At 44.0% G+C, this 16834-nt stretch overlaps 1 protein-coding gene across 1 annotated transcript in view; it reads left to right on the top strand.

Moving 5' to 3' along the window:
• Positions 1–16834, top strand: part of MYEF2 (myelin expression factor 2) — a 29966-nt gene that overhangs the window by 6953 nt on the left and 6179 nt on the right. Inside the window, exons 4-16 of the mRNA XM_090028111.1 lie at positions 819–826; positions 933–1026; positions 1832–2023; positions 2962–3115; positions 4284–4333; positions 4422–4485; positions 4658–4759; positions 7833–7883; positions 7959–8024; positions 8333–8431; positions 15298–15369; positions 16430–16638; positions 16719–16770. Coding sequence (XP_089884237.1) covers positions 819–826; positions 933–1026; positions 1832–2023; positions 2962–3115; positions 4284–4333; positions 4422–4485; positions 4658–4759; positions 7833–7883; positions 7959–8024; positions 8333–8431; positions 15298–15369; positions 16430–16638; positions 16719–16770 — 1213 coding nt within the window. The remainder of the gene's footprint in view (positions 1–818; positions 827–932; positions 1027–1831; positions 2024–2961; positions 3116–4283; positions 4334–4421; positions 4486–4657; positions 4760–7832; positions 7884–7958; positions 8025–8332; positions 8432–15297; positions 15370–16429; positions 16639–16718; positions 16771–16834) is intronic.

A 16834-nucleotide genomic window follows, 5' to 3' on the forward strand; every position in this document is an offset into this window, starting at 1 on the left:
ATGGAAGGAGGTGATTGGTAGCCCACCGAGTGCCTGCAAAGAGGTACTTAGTATGAAGATTGTTAAAGATCCTTTTGTCTTTCATTTACTTATTTATTTTTTAAGAGTCAAAAGTTTGAACAATAGTATCTATGAACCTGCCATGTGAACATGTGAAATGCAGGTTGGAGTTTGACTTAAGCAGTAACAATTGTTGTGAATCAGTTTGATTTTCCTTAACATTTATAAAATTTAATGTTTCAGTTTTGCCTGTGTAATTCCTTGTTTAAAGCAATCCTAAACTGGTTGCTTTATTAATTGGGTTATGGTGTGATCAACATGTTTGTTTTCTTAAGAAGTAATTCTTAAACGTGTTTCCTATACTAGTAATATTGAAAAGGTACACACAACTCCTTAAGGGATGGTACTTATCCACTATATGTGCGTGGGATGGAATTTTGTACTCAAAAGGTCAGCATCTAATGGCATACTTAATATATTGATCAATTCCCCCCCTCCCCCTGGTTTTCTTTATATGAATCTGTGTGGCATTTTTCTGTAGTCCTATTCTGGTTTGGCTCAAAGAGAATAAATTAGAACTTCTTTTGCATTTTAATGATAGATACTCACTGAAGTATGCGTGTCCAAAAAGTAGAGGGGAATTAAGTTTGGCTACCAATAAAAAATGTTTTAACTTCCAGAACTGAAAATAACTTGACAAATAGTTACTTTAGCAGTGAGCGGGGATCTTTAAAATATTCTATATACAATTACATTTGTTGATTGACTGTCTCGTTTTTTTTCTCCTTACATATTATGGCAAATCATCATGAATGTAGGGTTGTGGGTAAGTTCCTCTTTGCATGGGGAAGACCCCTTGTTGTTAAATATTCTGCTAGCTTTTTAAAACCAACTTTATTTTAATACTGTACATATTTTGTTTCTTCTTCAAGTGTGGTTGAATTCAAAGACGAGGAATTTGTGAAGAAAGCTTTAGAAACAATGAACAAATATGACCTTAGTGGAAGACCCCTGAATATCAAAGAGGTATGAATCTGCTTGTTGTGTTTAGTTTGAGCTGATAAGCGTCTTTGAACTTTTAAAAGTAGCTTTAATATTAGGTGCTGAAAACAAAATGTGATAGTGATAGTGGAAAGGCCTGTTAAATGGGCCAGCTAAGGGGCCTCTTGGCTTGCCTGCAGATATAGCACAGTGCCAGGTAAACTATCATGCTTTGAGGACTAACTTTGAAAAAAAGAACAAATGCCAGTTTTAAATGGTAAATTACTTGGGTTTTTCATCACCTTCTCTTATCTGTGGCTAATACTATTAGTACTTAATTTTTGTCAGCTGACCTGATTGTTGTAGGGGGAGAAGTGTGGAAATAGAATGCTTATGGAAACTGGGAACTCAAATTAGTGTCTATTTTCTTTGTACCTTATGGGCTACACTATGGTCTTCTCTCATACCTCTTTCAATGCAGCCCGTTACATTTTTAACAACTGTATTCAGTCAAAATTAATTAAAATAATTCAGTACTTGGGAACAGATACTAGAGTGATAGACCTTTAGATTGAATTTTTTTTTACTTGTCCATAGGCTAGGTACAGCATGTGAAGTGGCAGTGCACGCTACCTCCACAAATGCTCTGCCAATATTCCTCAACCCTCATCTGAAAGGACCCACCTTTAGAGGTGAGGGAACTGAGTCTCCATGCTAATTCACCATTTGATCCCTCTAACACTGACATGGATGTCAGTCAATTTTGATGGTCTTGTGCAGAATTTCAGAATAGTATGTGTTCTGCTGCTAAAAAATGTATTTTAATTTTTTTATTTTAAATGTATTGCAGGATCCTGATGGTGAACATGCTCGCAGGGCATTGCAGCGTGTAGGAGGACCATTCCCAGGAGGACATGGACCTGATTTGGCACCTGGATTGATGAATTTACCACCTTCTATTCTTAATAATCCAAACATTCCTCCTGAGGTTATCAGTAATTTGCAGGCTGGCAGACTTGGGTCCACTATTTTTGTTGCTAATGTAAGTTTAAGCATGTATTTTAAACATTCAGTATCTGACTATATTATAATCCTTGTCTTCAGTATTGTCTTCCAGAGAAGAGCCACACGCTTGATCAGAGGTCAGGAAAGCAGATCTTACGATGACAGGCTGAGAGCCATGGGGCTCTTTAGCCTGGAAAAGCACAGGCTCAGGGGTGATGTGATGGCCACCTATAAGTTTATCAGGGGTGACCACCAGTATCTGGGGACACATTTGTTCAACAGAGCCCCCCAAGAGATGACAAGGTCAAACGGTCATAAACTACTACAAGACCGTTTCAGGCCAGACATAAAGAAGAATTTCTTTACTGTCCAAGCCCCCAAGGTCTGGAACAGCCTGCCATCGGAGGTGGTTCAAGCACCTACATCGAGCGCCTTCAAGAGAAAATTGGATGCTTATCTTGTTGGGATCCTATGACCCCAGCTGACTTCTTGCCCTTTGGGCTAGGGCTGGACTCAATGATCTTCGGAGGTCCCTTCCGGCCCTAATGTCTATGAAAATATCTCTGTAGATTCTGCAAAAAAACATAAAGAAAGACCATGTATATGAATGACATTCTATTAGCTTTTCATTTATATCCATTTTAAGAAATTGCAGATGATTATCTGTTCCCCTTTAGACCTAAATTGGCACTCAGAAGGGGTACAGTTACTTCAAAATTATTTTCCTCTCCCAGTTAGTGTGCTTAACAATTGAAAGAAAGGAAAACAAAAATAACAAAAATAGTCAATTTTAAGAGACTAAGCCTTTTCGATCTGTTAGATTGTGCTATATTGTATAAATGCTATGCTTTCCTGTGGATTTTTTTGGCTATCTGAGAAACTTACTAGACTCTAGAAAGCCACTTTTTAAATGTAGTTGGGAGAAATAAACATCTTGGAATTGCTCATCTGCTTTTTTTTTTTTTTTGTATTAAGCTTGACTTTAAAGTTGGTTGGAAGAAATTAAAAGAGGTATTCAGTATTGCTGGAACTGTAAAACGTGCAGACATCAAAGAAGACAAAGATGGCAAGAGTCGAGGAATGGGAACAGTGACTTTTGAACAAGCAATTGAAGCAGTTCAAGCAATATGTATCCTTTATTTTGAAAATGGTTAAAACAGCAATTTGTTTAAGCATGGAGTCAAATACTTTTGAATGACATGACTGTATAGTAGTTAAAGAAGTGTTGTCCATTTTCAGTGTAGCTTCCTTATATAAATGTGAAAGTCTAGTCCCACCCAATATAAGCAGACTTTTCAGCTGGAATTCACTGTTAAATTCTAATACAGTTAGGTAAACAGTTTTTAAAATCATTGCTAGTTCTTAAACATGAATCTTTATGCTCCTGATTTACCAGTTAAGATGTTTTGTTCTGCCATGGTTTCAAATAACTGGTAATGATAGACTTTAATGTTACATTTTTACTAGAGGTGAAATTGGCACCGATGCTGATTAATGGTAATTTTTTTGTCAATCTTGTCAAAAAATTGTCAGTTTTTTTTGGCTGGTGTGGCTGATAATGTTGCTGATTTTAAATGCTGTGCGCAGCTACAGCGCAGCATGGAAGTGGCCAGGAGAGCAGCCCAGCAGCATGGAGAGTGGCATCTGGCTGGTAAGTTGTGGGGAGGGGTGGCAGATATGGCAGACCAAAGCCACCACATTGAGGGAGGGAGTGGGGCTGGCTCTGGGGCAGGCACTGCCAGCTCAAAGCACAGTCTGGGCCCCTCCCCTGCCAGGAAGAACCCAGCCCTGCCCGGAGCAGCAGTCTGCCCTTGCTGTGCGTGCAGATCTAGGGGGCACATGCCTCCCATTCCTTCCCTCAGTGCGTGCAGTGGTAGAAACTGCCCCCATGCCCCCAGACGAGCCGTGGCTCTGTCTTGCACCCCACCCTGCCCTGACCGCAGCGCCTGCCCCACGGTCACTCCCACTCCCTCGCTCGCTGCAGGGGCCTTGATCTGCAGCCCCCCTCCCCCCATTCTCCCAGAACAGATGTACCAGCTGGATCCTGCTTTCCAAGCTGCCAGGCTGCATGTTGACAGTCGGATTGGTATTGGCCAATATGGCTCATTAAAAATCGGCCATTGGTTTTTGCCCAAAAAATCTCTATCAGTGTGCCCCTAATTTTCACAGTTTATCCCATTCGTTTTCTTCACCATTCTCAGTAGTCTCTTCTCTATAGAATGACAGACAATTTTTTTTTAAACCAAATTAACTTTGTTTTCAGTCACCAAACCTAGGTTCTTTGACTTGATCTTTAGCTATGTTCAATGGACAGTTCCTGTTTGATAGGCCCATGCATGTAAAAATGGTGAGTTTGTCTATTCATTCCTCCTGCTTTTACTTTCAGCTAAGCTAAAACAAGTACAGTACACTATAATATTCTTGTTTATCATCAGGATGACAAATCTATTCCGCATGAAGACTTCCGCGTAGGAGACAACAAAACACCACAACTACCCCGTGAGTATGAGCTGCACCTTTTTTCTTTTTTGTACTTAGTATTTTGGTCTGTCATCTGGAGTTGCCTGATGTTATAGTGCATGCAGCTATGTGGTATGTGTGGGGTTTTTTTCCTTTGTGGCAAGGAAAAACTTGACTTCTGGTGGTGATGCTTCTCTTCTGGTTTCCAAAGGTGGTCTTGGAGGCATTGGAATGGGACTTGGACCAGGTGGGCAGCCCATCAGTGCAACCCAGCTGAGTATGGGTGGAGGAATGGGGAATATGGGACCAGGAGGTAAATGTGTTCTTTTCTCTTTTGTAACCAAAATATTTTCAGAATTCTTAAATTTGAAACGTTACCTGCTTTTCTCAGGTAAACCATGTTTCATAGTTTCGTAGTTTGTAGGGTCGGAAGGGACCTGAGCAGATCATCTAGTCCGACCCCCTGCCATGGCAGGAAGGAATACTGGGGTCAAATGACCCCAGCAAGATGTTCATCTAACCTCCTCTTAAACACCCCCAGGGTAGGAGCCTGCACCACTTCTCTTAGAAGCTGGTTCCAGACCCTAGCCGCCCTGACTGTGAAGTAGCGCCTCCTGATATCTAACCTAAACCTACCCTCTGCCAGCTTGTGACTGTTATTCCTGGTCACTCCTGGCGGTGCTCGGGGAAACAGTGACTTCCCCCATGCCTGCTGATCCCCCCTGACTAGTTTATAACAGGCCACAAGATCCCCCCTCAGCCTTCTCTTTTGGAGGCTGAACAGGTTCAGGTCCTGCAGCCTGTCCTCATAGGGCCTGCCCTGTTGTCCCCTGATCATACGAGTGGCCCTCCTCTGGACCCTCTCCATGCTGTCGACATCCCTCCTTGAAGTGCGGCGCCCAGAACTGGACGCAGTACTCCAGCTGCGACCTGACCAGTGCCGCATAGAGGGGGAGGATCACCTCCTTGGACCTGCTCGAGGTGCATCTGTGGATGCATGCCAAGGTGCGGTTGGCCTTCCTGACTGCTTCCCCACACTGCCGACCCGTGTTCATCTTGGAGTCAATGATGACCCCCAGATCCCTTTCCGCCTCCGTGCTGGTAAGAGGGGAGTTCCCCAACCTGTAGGTATGGTGCCGGTTGTTCCTCCCGAGGTGCGTCACCTTGCGCTTGTCTGTGTTGAAACCCATCCTATTCTCGTCCGCCCACCCTTGTAACCTGTCTAGGTCTGATTGTAGCCTGTTGCATCCTTCCAGTGTGCCCACGTCCCCCCACATCTTAATGTCATCAGCAAATCTGAACAGGGTGCTTTTTACCCCCTCATTCAAATCGCTGATGAAGATGTTGAACAGTGCGGGCCCGAGGACCGAGCCCTGCGGAACCCCATTGCCCACGTCCTTCCAGGTTGAGAAGGACCCATCCACTAGCACCCTCTGGGTGCGGCCCTCCAGCCAGTTGGCGACCCATTTGACTCTGTGGGTGTCTACACCACAGCCCCCCAGTTTCTTAATGAGAACAGGGTGAGAGACAGTGTCAAAAGCCTTCCGGAAGTCCAGGAAGATTATATCCACTGCTACCCCTGCATCTAATGATGTGGTGATCTGATCATAAAAGGCCACCAGGTTGGTCTAACAGGACTTGCTACTGATGAACCCATGTTGGTTGCCCCTAAGCATGCAGTCCCCTGCTGGCCCCTCCTGGATGTGTGCCAGCATAATTTTCTCAAACAGCTTGCCTAGGATCGAGGTGAGACTAACTGGCCTGTAGTTTCCCGGGTCCTCCTTCCTGCCTTTTTTGAAGATGGGGACCACGTTGGCCGTCTTCCAGTCCTCCGGTACCTCACGGGAGTACCACGAGTGCTCATAAAGTTGTGCCAGGGGACTTGCAATGACCTCGGCCAGTTCCTTTAGAACTCTAGGGTGGAGATCATCTGGGCCGGCTGACTTGAATACGTCCAACCCCTCCAGAAGCTCCCTAACTAAATCCTTGCTAACCCGTGGCCCAGGTGTGCCTCCCCCGGGGCCTGAGCGGGGCCCAGCAGGGAGGTGGCTGTTCTGGTCCCTACTTAGGAAGACGGAGGCAAAGAAATTGTTAAATATGTTAGCTTTGCCGTCTGGTGTGACGACCAAGTTACCCATGTTGTCCTGCAAGGGCCCCACATTACCCGGGACCTTCTTTTTACCCCCTACGTATTTAAAAAAAGACTTCTTATTGTCCTTAATCTGGGAAGCTAGTCCCAGTTCCATCTCTGCCTTGGCCTTTCTAACTGCCCCCCTGCATCCCCGAGCAACTACAGAATAGCCCTCCCTGGTGATGACCCCTTCTTTCCACTGGGTATAAGCCTCCTTTTTAGCAAGGAGACATTCCCGGATTCTTTTGGTGAGCCACAGAGGCTTGTGTGCTCTCCTGCTCCCTTTGATCCTCGTTGGGATTACCTTCCTTTGGGCTTGGAGGATCGTCTCCTTAAGGAGCGACCACTCTTCTTGGACACCTGGCTCCCCTCCCCTCCGGGACCTCAGCGCTTCTCCAACTATCCTCCTTAGCTCGTTGAAGTCTGCCCTCCTAAAATCTAGGGCCGCTGCCTTTCTGCATGCCTTTGCCACCTTGCGCTGGATGGTGAATTCCAGCAGGCGATGATCGCTGTCGCCCAGGTGGTCGAGCACCCGTAGCCCCCTCACCAGGTCATCACCCGTAGCCAGCACTAGGTCCAACAAGGCGTCCCCCCTGGTGGGGCTGTGCACCTCCTGGGTTAGATGGAGGTCCTGCACTCTGGCTAAGAACCGACGTGAGCGTTCAGACCTGGCTGACTGCTCTTCCCAGCAGATGTCTGGGAAGTTCAGGTCCCCCATGACTACCACATCCTTAGCCTTCACTACCTCTGTGAGCTGACCCAAGAATTCCTGGTCAAGCTCTTCTCCCTGGTTGGGAGGTCTGTAGTAGACTCCCACCATTAAGTCCCTTTCCCCTCGACTGCCTTGTACTCCTAACCCAAAGCACTTCAGAGTGCCCCTCCCCTGGCTCCTTGCTAATTAACGAGGATGTGTATTCTTCCTTCATATAGAGCGCCACGCCCCCACCTCTTTCCTATCCTGTCCCTCCTGTACAGCCTATAGCCCTTAACATTGACTGCCCAATCATGCGTTTCGTCCCACCACGTTTCCGTAATCCCCACTATGTCCGGGCTGGTGTCAGCCAGCAGGAGGGTGAGTTCCTCCTGCTTGTTGCCCATACTATGAGCATTTGTGTAGAGGCATTTGAGGCCTCCTGTGGGTGTGGTCAAATGACTAATGTGCATTTGATTTGATTTGCTTAAATGTAGCAATATGAAGAATGGTTGGGGTTTTTTTTTTCCCCCCAGTGTCTTAAATTACAACTTCTGGTTTTAGGTATGGGAATGGATGGCCCAGGATTTGGAGGAATGAACAGAATGGGAGGAGGTACGTGTGGTGGTGATTTGTTTTTATGTTGACTACTAAAATATTGTATAGAAAACACTTTTCCTTATTATATAGGGTTCATTGGATTTGGAATGGAAGGCATGACTAACATGGGTGGATTTGGTGTCAGCAGAATGGGAGGTAGGTGAGCACTTTTTTATCTCTGTTACTACCCTCTTAATTACTATCTTTTGTACTAAAACCCTTTTCTTTGCATAGGAATGGGTAATGTTGATGACTTCAGAGGAAATATGGGCAGTGGAATGAGTGGAGCAATAGGAACTGGTATGGGAGGCATGGCAACTGGCATGGGAGGCAAGTTTAATGAATTAGTGCTTTAAATTCAATTTTCTTAACGAGCAGTTGTAGAAAAAGTATTTTATGCACATCTTCTGTTGAATACATAGTGCGATTTGCTCTTTTGCAACTTTTGCTTATGTTCTCTTTAGAAATGTTCCGTGGTGGAATGGGAGGAAATATGGAAAGAGATTTTGGTCGCAGTGATATGGCCCTGAACCGTGGCTTTGGAGATTCTTTTGGAAGAATGGGTATGATAACTGTCAAACCTAAAATTTCATGGTGGATCACAGTCTCCTATAAGTATTTAACACTTTCCAGAGAAGGAAGAAGTAAACTGGGCTGCCCCTTATTTTCCCCCAGGGTTTATCTAGTCTATCAAAAAAAAATACAAAAATAGGCTACCCTGAGGATAAGTCTTAAGTCTTTTTACATACAGTGAGGGCTTTTTGCCCCTATACAAAGATGGAATTGTGTAAGTGGCATATAGATATAGATAGCCCTTTTTATGTTTTTGCAAAAAAAGGGAATAACTAAATTATTTGAGTTAATGCAACTAATAACTTATTCAGTATTTGAATGATTTATGAAATCTATGGTCCTCTTCTACAAACAAACCCTTTACCAGCAATACAGATATTTGTCTTATGAATTTCTGTGGACCCATTTCACTAATGCACACTTGGTAGGAGGCATTAAAGATGAACAGCAAGTTTTAGTGCCCCCTTGCTATTGAACAGACCCAGTCTGCTTCCTGCCTTTCTTGATGCAGACATGCTCAAAAGATTTCATTTAACCTTTTTCAGCATGGGCTGTCTTGTGTTGTTCAGGGATGTTTGGCTTTTTCAGTGAAAAAGGTTGCTGCTCTTCCAGCTTTCCTTTGAGACAACAGCTTCCTACAGAAGTAGAACCTGGGATGACCATGCAGGTTGTGGAGATTAGCTAATTGCTGCCATCCTGCTGGGGTAGACCTGTTAAAGTGAAGCCTCCTTCAGTAAAAATCAAAGAATAATTTGTGGTTGAGTGACCAGACTCCTTCTATGGAGGCCTCATTGGAAGAAGCACAGGCTGGCTTATACTTACCACTTAAAATGTTGAGCTATATAGATATATATATATTTTTTAAATAAAGCAGTGCATATACGAGCCTTCTCTTTCTTCTGAAGGCAACCCAAGCATAATTTACAAGGCTCAATTGTTTACCACACTTGAATGAGAAAAAACTGTCTGAATTATTAGTTTCCCTGCCTTGATCATGGGATGATTCAGTTCCCTCCGTTTGTGCAGAAATGTAAAAAGAGTTTTATCTTGCAATCTGGTTAATTTGATTATTTTGAGTGGATATTAGAGCCTCTGGTGCCTTTACTCTAAGGTGCTCCTTTTTGGTCTTTCTCTTGCTGCATCCTGGATTTAAAATGACTGAACAGATCCCTAAAAGTGAGGGAAATGAAAATGCAAACCCCTTCTAGGTTGAGGGTGGTTGCTGTAAATCGAGCATTTGAGTGGTGAGGGGCATGGTATAGGAACCTAGAGGCAGGGATTTTTTTCCTTTCTTGGTTTTTTCAGGTGCCTACTCTCATGTTCCTGTTTTTTTGTTTTTAATGGATTCTTCATGTTGGCCATAGGAGTGTGTGGCCGGGTCCCAGTTCACAAAGGAAGTTCCTCTGCGTAAGCAAAAGAAAACTTTGTTCTTTTGGGAGAGAAACTCAAAGCAAAGAGGGGTACCTCTTCCACACAAGTAAACTTAGACTTGAGGTTGCATGAACATAATTCCTTTCTACTCAACTAGTAGAAACTTACCTAGTAAGGCAGTACTGACATGTCATTCCTGAAGAATCTAGCGTACTTGGATTTCACTCTTGAAACACCACTTTGACATGTGCTGTAATTGCCTAAATAGTATCTATAAAGCTTGCATTTTGCTTTCTGTGATCATGGCCTTTAAACACCACGTGGAGCAGGAATATGATATTAGCAGTGTTGCCTCTTTGACAGGGCCAGTGTACTACCATATTATGGCTGTATTCCATTTTGTACTTAAATTGGGAGGTGGGGGGTAGAGAGAGGGGAGTGTGTCAGTTTCAAAATTGCATAACCGTTTGAGTAAAGCTTGAATTTTTAAAGAGTTTCAACAAAAGTGTCATAGTCTTTTTAGGTTAAAAAGTGTCCCTTGGGTTCTAAAATGTGTTGTGTTGTTTTTTTGCCCTCTAGCTTAAAAGTTACAATTTATAGAAAAATCAGACTTGTACTTTGTAGAAACCTCTAACTGTACAAAAGAAGCTATTAGGGATTTATGTCTTAACTGATTTATACCACTCTAGGCAAGGAAGACCCTAGTGTATTCCTGTCTGAAAATCTATACTGATACTACCTTAATTAAGGAAAATGGGCCAGGGATGTATATCTGTGTGCATTTTAAAGGCAGTTTTCACCCAAGAGTCTGTATTGCCTGTGTCAAGAGGTGTTTGCTTGCTATACAGGACACTTTTTCTGATTTGGTTGCAGCATCAAGGACATTTTAATGGAAATTATGACTGACCCATATTGAGGTCTGTTGGACTACCTACCTTGGCAACTGACTTGCTCAGAAATTTTGGTATTGAAGGTTTTAGTCGGAATGAAGGGGTCTTTGAATTGGGATTGGTCATTAATAAGACGCTCTTTGCAGAAAATTACTTATTTGTGGAGGCTGGTATTCCCTTCAAAAATCTGGATGACTAATTTGATTGTCCAGTTAGTATAATCAGGCTCAGATTTTGATTTTACTGTACCATGATGACATTTAGTACAATTGGTTTGAAACCTCTTCTTGGCAAAAAGTGTTTTATATCAGCCCAAGTGTGAGGAGGCTTCCTCCTGCCCCCTGCAGTACATTGAACAGAATGTGTTGGCCTAATGGAAACTTGGGTTTTTTGGTTATTGGGATGATGTGCAATTGTGGGAGGCCGAGTTGGGATCCTATCACAATTTAAATGGAAACGTATAATGTGAGATTCTCCAGCAGGTACTGTAGACTAGAAATGCTTTTTAGTTCTTTAGCATCCTTTCCTGTATGCTCCTGTGTAATCTCCCACTTGTTCTTATTGTTAGCTCACAAGTGAGGCAGCTGCAAGAGCATGCATAATAGTTATCAAGGTGGTGGTTTGTGGACATGGTTTTTAAATGGATGAAGTTTTAATGTTTGCTGGCTCTTCAGGGACCCTGGCTTTGTCAGTTCAGTGCATCTGAGCTTTTCTTACCCTGGCTTTCAGACCATGGTTTTTAAAGGAACTAGGGTGGCTTACAGACATTAAAAACAAAAAACAACAACAAAACAAAACAACCTCCCTACGCTTTAAACTTGGAGTGCTCGTCTGATTTGAATCAGCTATTAGATAAAAGTACCAAAAAGCCATGCTGAAGCACATGAGCTATACAGATGCTGTGGAGCTGGGCTGAGCTAATACTCTGCCTCTTCCAGTAAAGTGTGTTTTCTCTTTTTCACATCTGTCAGCAACCTAGGCTTATTGGAAGAGAGTTAAGTCTTGTTTCTTCCTCAGACCAAAAGGCACTTTAGTTGCTTATTACACAATCTGGACAGTGTTTGCTCTTTTATGAAGGATGAAATATAGTGCTGCACAGTCCTCTGTATTCCAGCCATTCTGTAGTTTACATCTACTTTCCTTTCCCAAGGTTTTTTGGATTTTCATTAAAGTGGTGCATATTTTCATCTCCTTAGCATTGCACCTGCAGACTTGCTTGCAGTAGATTTACACAGTCCTGCCATGAAACTTTTAATTTGGGATTTTAGGCTAGGGACAGACATTCAGAAAGCCTGAGCCTGAATTGATTCAATCTTTGCAGGTTAGTTTAACCTGGTTAGCCTAAATTAGTTTTGTAACCAGATGGACATCTCAGAAATGCAGCCACATGCCTCCGGTGGTTCAGTCTAGAAACTGGGGGGTGCTAGAGCAGCCCTCCCTTTCTTTGACAGCATGGAGCTGAAGGGGGTGTGGCCAGGCTCCAGCAGGGAATTGATAACAGTGTTTATCACCCAATTAAGAAAACAACAGAGGGACATTACCAGCTACTTGTTAATTCAGCACAGAAAGTACCTAGTAGGCCTGTGTGAAGCAGCAAGTATTCAATTGGGATTTGGCCAATTTGAGGGACAGTGCATTCAAATCATTGTCCCAATTCGATTAGCCCAATTCCTGATTTCAGAGATTTGGCTGCCAAATCAGGTACTGAAGCTTTGGATAGCCCTAAGGGATAGGGAGACATTCCCAGGTGGTGGGGGGAGGGGTGCTGTTCCTGGGGTTGCACTGTGCTGTGCCTGTCCCCACGTACCCCAGCTCCTGGGCTGTGTTATGCCGTGATGCAGGCAGCCACAGCAGGGGCTGGGGGGAGTGGCAGCAAGTGGAGCCCCTGGCAGCACAGGACGTGGCGCAGCTTATCTGCGCTCACCCTAGCCCCTGCTGCGGTGGCCCCAGGAGCGACTGCCGCCAGCTGCAATGGGAACTGTCAGCAGGGTGGGAGGGGGAAAGACGCGCCTCTTTCTGCTCTATGACCCCTGGGATGGCTGTGGGGACATGGGGCTTTTCCCAGAGGGCATGTGCCCTGGGATCTGCATGTGGGATGACAGCAGGCTGCCAGGCTGACTCTCTTCCTGGTGCTCAGCACACTTGCTGTGAGTGCTGGGAACACTCAGTGCCGCCACCAGCCTCAGCCTGCAATGGCAGCTTGCTGTCATCCTTGGGGAGTGGAGCAGCAAGAGGCACACCTCCTTCTCCTTCCCCCCCCAACAGTTCCCTTTTGCAGCTGGTGCTGGTTGCTCTGGGGGGCACTGCAGTGGGGGGCTAGGGTGAGTGGACAACTGAGTTGCACGCCGCGACACCTGGGGCTTTGCTTGCTGCTCACCCTGAGTGCCAGGAAGAATCAGCCTGATGCTGCTGTCAGCCCCAGCCTGCAGTGGCAGCCTGCTGTCATCCCATGTGCAGCTCTGGGGGCACGCGTTCCCGGGAAGAGACCAGTACAGCTCCGCAGCCCTCCCTGGGGGGTATGGATTACCAAGAAGTACACCCTGCCCCCCTTTTTCCCCCCTTTCCTCTGCCTCTTCCACCCCCCGCCCCCCGTAGTTTCCATTGCTGCTGGTGTTGGCTGCTCCTGGGGCTGCTGCAGCAGGGGCTGGGGGAGTGGCAGCAAGCAGAGCCTTATCCCTGTTTATAATACAACAAATTGGATTTACTTTATGCAAAGGAAACTTGTATAGTTTATGGCCGATTTTGGAGATTCTCCAGATCACTTTGGAGGCTTCCAATTCAATTTGGACTTCTTAATGGGTCTCCTGATTTTTGATTTGGAGATTTGGTGTAGTAGACCAAATATTGGCAGTGGCTAATACACAGACACCTCTCCACAAGGCAGAGGGGCGAGGTGAATTCCTGCTTAGCAGGGATTGGTGAGGGAAAGCAGACAGGCTCTGGAGCTGCAGGCAGGGAGCAGAGGGGAGGGACCAGTCCTGCTGTGGAGCAGAGAGCCCCACCCAGCCCAGACAGCATGCCAGGATGCTGAGGGTGTCTGATTTATCTTTAAACCAGCAAGGGGTCTGGGACAGACATTGCATAAACTGATTTGAGCCAAATCAGTTAAGTCTGATACTCCATTCAACCAGGTTTATCTCAAACTGGTTTCAGCTGTTTTCAAACTGGTTTATGTGCACTGAACATGTGTTCTGTTACAAGTTTAATTAAACCAGTTTCTGGTCACTTAAACTGCTTTATGTGTAATGTGTGTCCCTAGCCTTAAGATCTCCTTCTACCTTCTGACTCATTGTGTTGAGTCTCATATAAATTCAGGAGAGTAAAAGGAGTTACATTCCTGCTCTTGCACTGGTTCGTTCAGTGGGAATGAGGGAGCTAAGGTTAGAAACAGATGTAGCCTCTATGCCGCCATAATTTTTATGGTGGCACAAAGTGAAAGCAAATGTATATCCATGCTTTTTTGTTGTGCCATGTTTGTGACTAAAGGTAATAGTAAATTGTGCTGCTTTCAGTGGACCTCTGTATTTGTTTGATGGCAGGATTGCTCTGGCAGTTTGGAGCTGTGTGCCCTCTTGTCTCCCTGGGCAGGCACTCCCTGGGAATGCCTGCACAGATTTGAGCCCCTCAGTCCTGGGGAGTAGTTGCCTGGCTCTCCCTGGTTCCAGGCACACCCTTGGCAATATCTGGGGCATGTTTCTAGAAGCGGGAAAAGTCAGGATGCTCTGCTTCTAGTAACTTGCCTTGGAGATTGCTGGAGGTATACCTCTGCAAGTTGGGGAACCCCAACTTTCCCTGCCTCCAGAGACTGTCCCCAGAGATCCTGGGGATATTTCTCTAGAAGCAAGGAAAGCTGGAGTGATGGGCCCCAGCCCCGGTTTGTATACCACACCAGAGTGTCCTGGGTTTCTGTACTTCCAGAGATGTGCCTTTGGATTCCCTGCTTGCAGAGTGGCTTCCTCAGCAACCTCTGGAAACCCAAGATATTGCTGGAGGTTCATCTCTGGGAGAGGGGAATATGTCACCTGTTGTCCTGCAAGATCACATCACCTGTGCTATGTGTTTTGCCCAGTGAAGTGGGTCAGCTATCCCAGGATGTATCTTGGCACAATAGGTGATTTGTCTGTCTGTTTCTAACCAAAGAGATTTTTCAAACTTTTTCAATGAGCTGGTTCTTTTGTCTTATTTTAGTACTTTTGAGATCATTTTAGTAGACTACTTGTTTAGTTCCATGTAGCTTACTCTATTGGTGATGTATCTGTGGGGAAAAGTAATTCCTTACCTGAGAGAGAAGCTTTAGAAAGCATCTTAAAGCCTAAAGGAGAAGAAAAAGGGGCATAGCTAAATACCCAGGAGGAAAAAGTATGAATACGTTTTGTTAGATGCCTCCCACTCAGCATGATAAAATGCCGCATACTTAGTTTGTACAAGTGAAATTAGTCCACGGAAAAGAATGACCAGGTAAGAGTGTGTGTGTGTGTGTGTGTGTGGTTAATGTTAACTAGTGTAGTTGCTAATACTGTGTGGCTCTGTCTTTACAGCTGTAGTCTTAGCATCTATCACTTTTGATTTTTTTTTTTTTTCCTGTCCTTGTTTAGGTGGTGCAATGGTTGGTGGTTTTGCAGGAGGAATGGGAACTCCTAGCATGGGCCCAGTAGGATCTGGAATGAGTAGGTTGATTGGTTTTAAAAGAATGTAAATGATCAATGTATAGATGTAGCAGAAGATTTGTGAAAGTAATTTAACTTGTTCTAGTGCAATGCTGTATCAGTGGTAGGAAAACATTGATGGAATGGTTCCAGGTTTTGTGACCTAACTTTAATTTTTCTTGGAGCTCTCTTGCTAGCGGTGATTTCTTTTATAAGTAATATTTAAGTTTTTCCTCACTTATTGCATTCTCTCTTAACATTTAGTGTTGGAATTAGTGCTTTCTTAAATACTTTAAATATCTGTGGTAGAACAAACTGTGTTCTAAGTAAGTCTTTTTCAGAAGAAAGGTGTAAGGAGTGGTATTTGTATGGACAGTTGCAAAACAGAACTCTGGTATTTCTGTAACATTTCATAGCCATAAATTAAACTAGAAATGAATGGTATAGAATTTCAGAGAGCTGAAATTTTGCTTTATCTTTTTTGTGTGAAGGCAAAAATCATATGCAAGAGACTTAACTATTCCAGCCGGGATAATGAAAGACATTGATGTTTTGATGGTGGATATCTTTGGTGGCACATTTGTTTTCCTGATCCCTTGTGCTTACCAAAGGGAAACCTCTGAGTTATCAATGTCCTGCAACTTTTGAAATGAAATTTGTATAGATTATTTATATTTTAATGTATAAGTATGTAAATAATAATTATTATAATGTTTTGGTATTTTTAATAGGGTGCTAGTAGGTTCATATATTATTATTTCTGGCACTTGACCCCCCCCTCCTTCCCCCCCCCCCCACACACTCACTCTTTTGGTAATTTTTTTTTTATATTTTAAGTTAAAGCATGCAACAGTGGTAGGTGAAACAGTATATTCATACTGTTTCTTAATTACTTGGAACAAGTATAAAATGAATGTGGTGTGTGTTAGACCAGTTCTAGTCTGTAAAATAACTCTACTTTTTACCACTCGAGACCTGTTGGTTAACTAAGCTTTGTATGCTGCTTAAGTTGCATTTATTATCAAAGAGAGAACTTTTCCCTGAAATTCTGTTTTCTATTTTTTTTTTTTTTTCTGTCCAGGTGGTGGAATGGGTGGTATGAACAGTATGACTGGAGGAATGGGAATGGGGATGGACCGAATGAGCTCTAGCTTTGATCGAATGGGACCAGCAATGGGAGCTGGCCTTGAAAGAAACATCGATATGGATCGAGGATTTGTAGCTGGCCCAATGGGAAGTGGCATGCGAGAGAGAATAGGCTCTAAAGGCAACCAAATATTTGTCAGAAATGTAAGCATGTGAATTCAAACAAACAAGCAGCATGTTTTACACACACTGTGTAATATTACTAATACCTGTTTTCATTCTAGCTTCCTTTTGACTTGACCTGGCAGAAACTAAAGGAGAAATTCAGTCAATGTGGTAAGTATATGAATCTTCTCTTGCATAAACCATGAAGTCAGTGAAGCTTAATGAGTAGTCGTTT

The sequence above is a fragment of the Crocodylus siamensis genome, chromosome 15 (assembly GCF_052110815.1).
Source record: "Crocodylus siamensis isolate JL-2025a chromosome 15, ASM5211081v1, whole genome shotgun sequence".
Taxonomy (NCBI): Eukaryota; Metazoa; Chordata; order Crocodylia; family Crocodylidae; genus Crocodylus; species Crocodylus siamensis.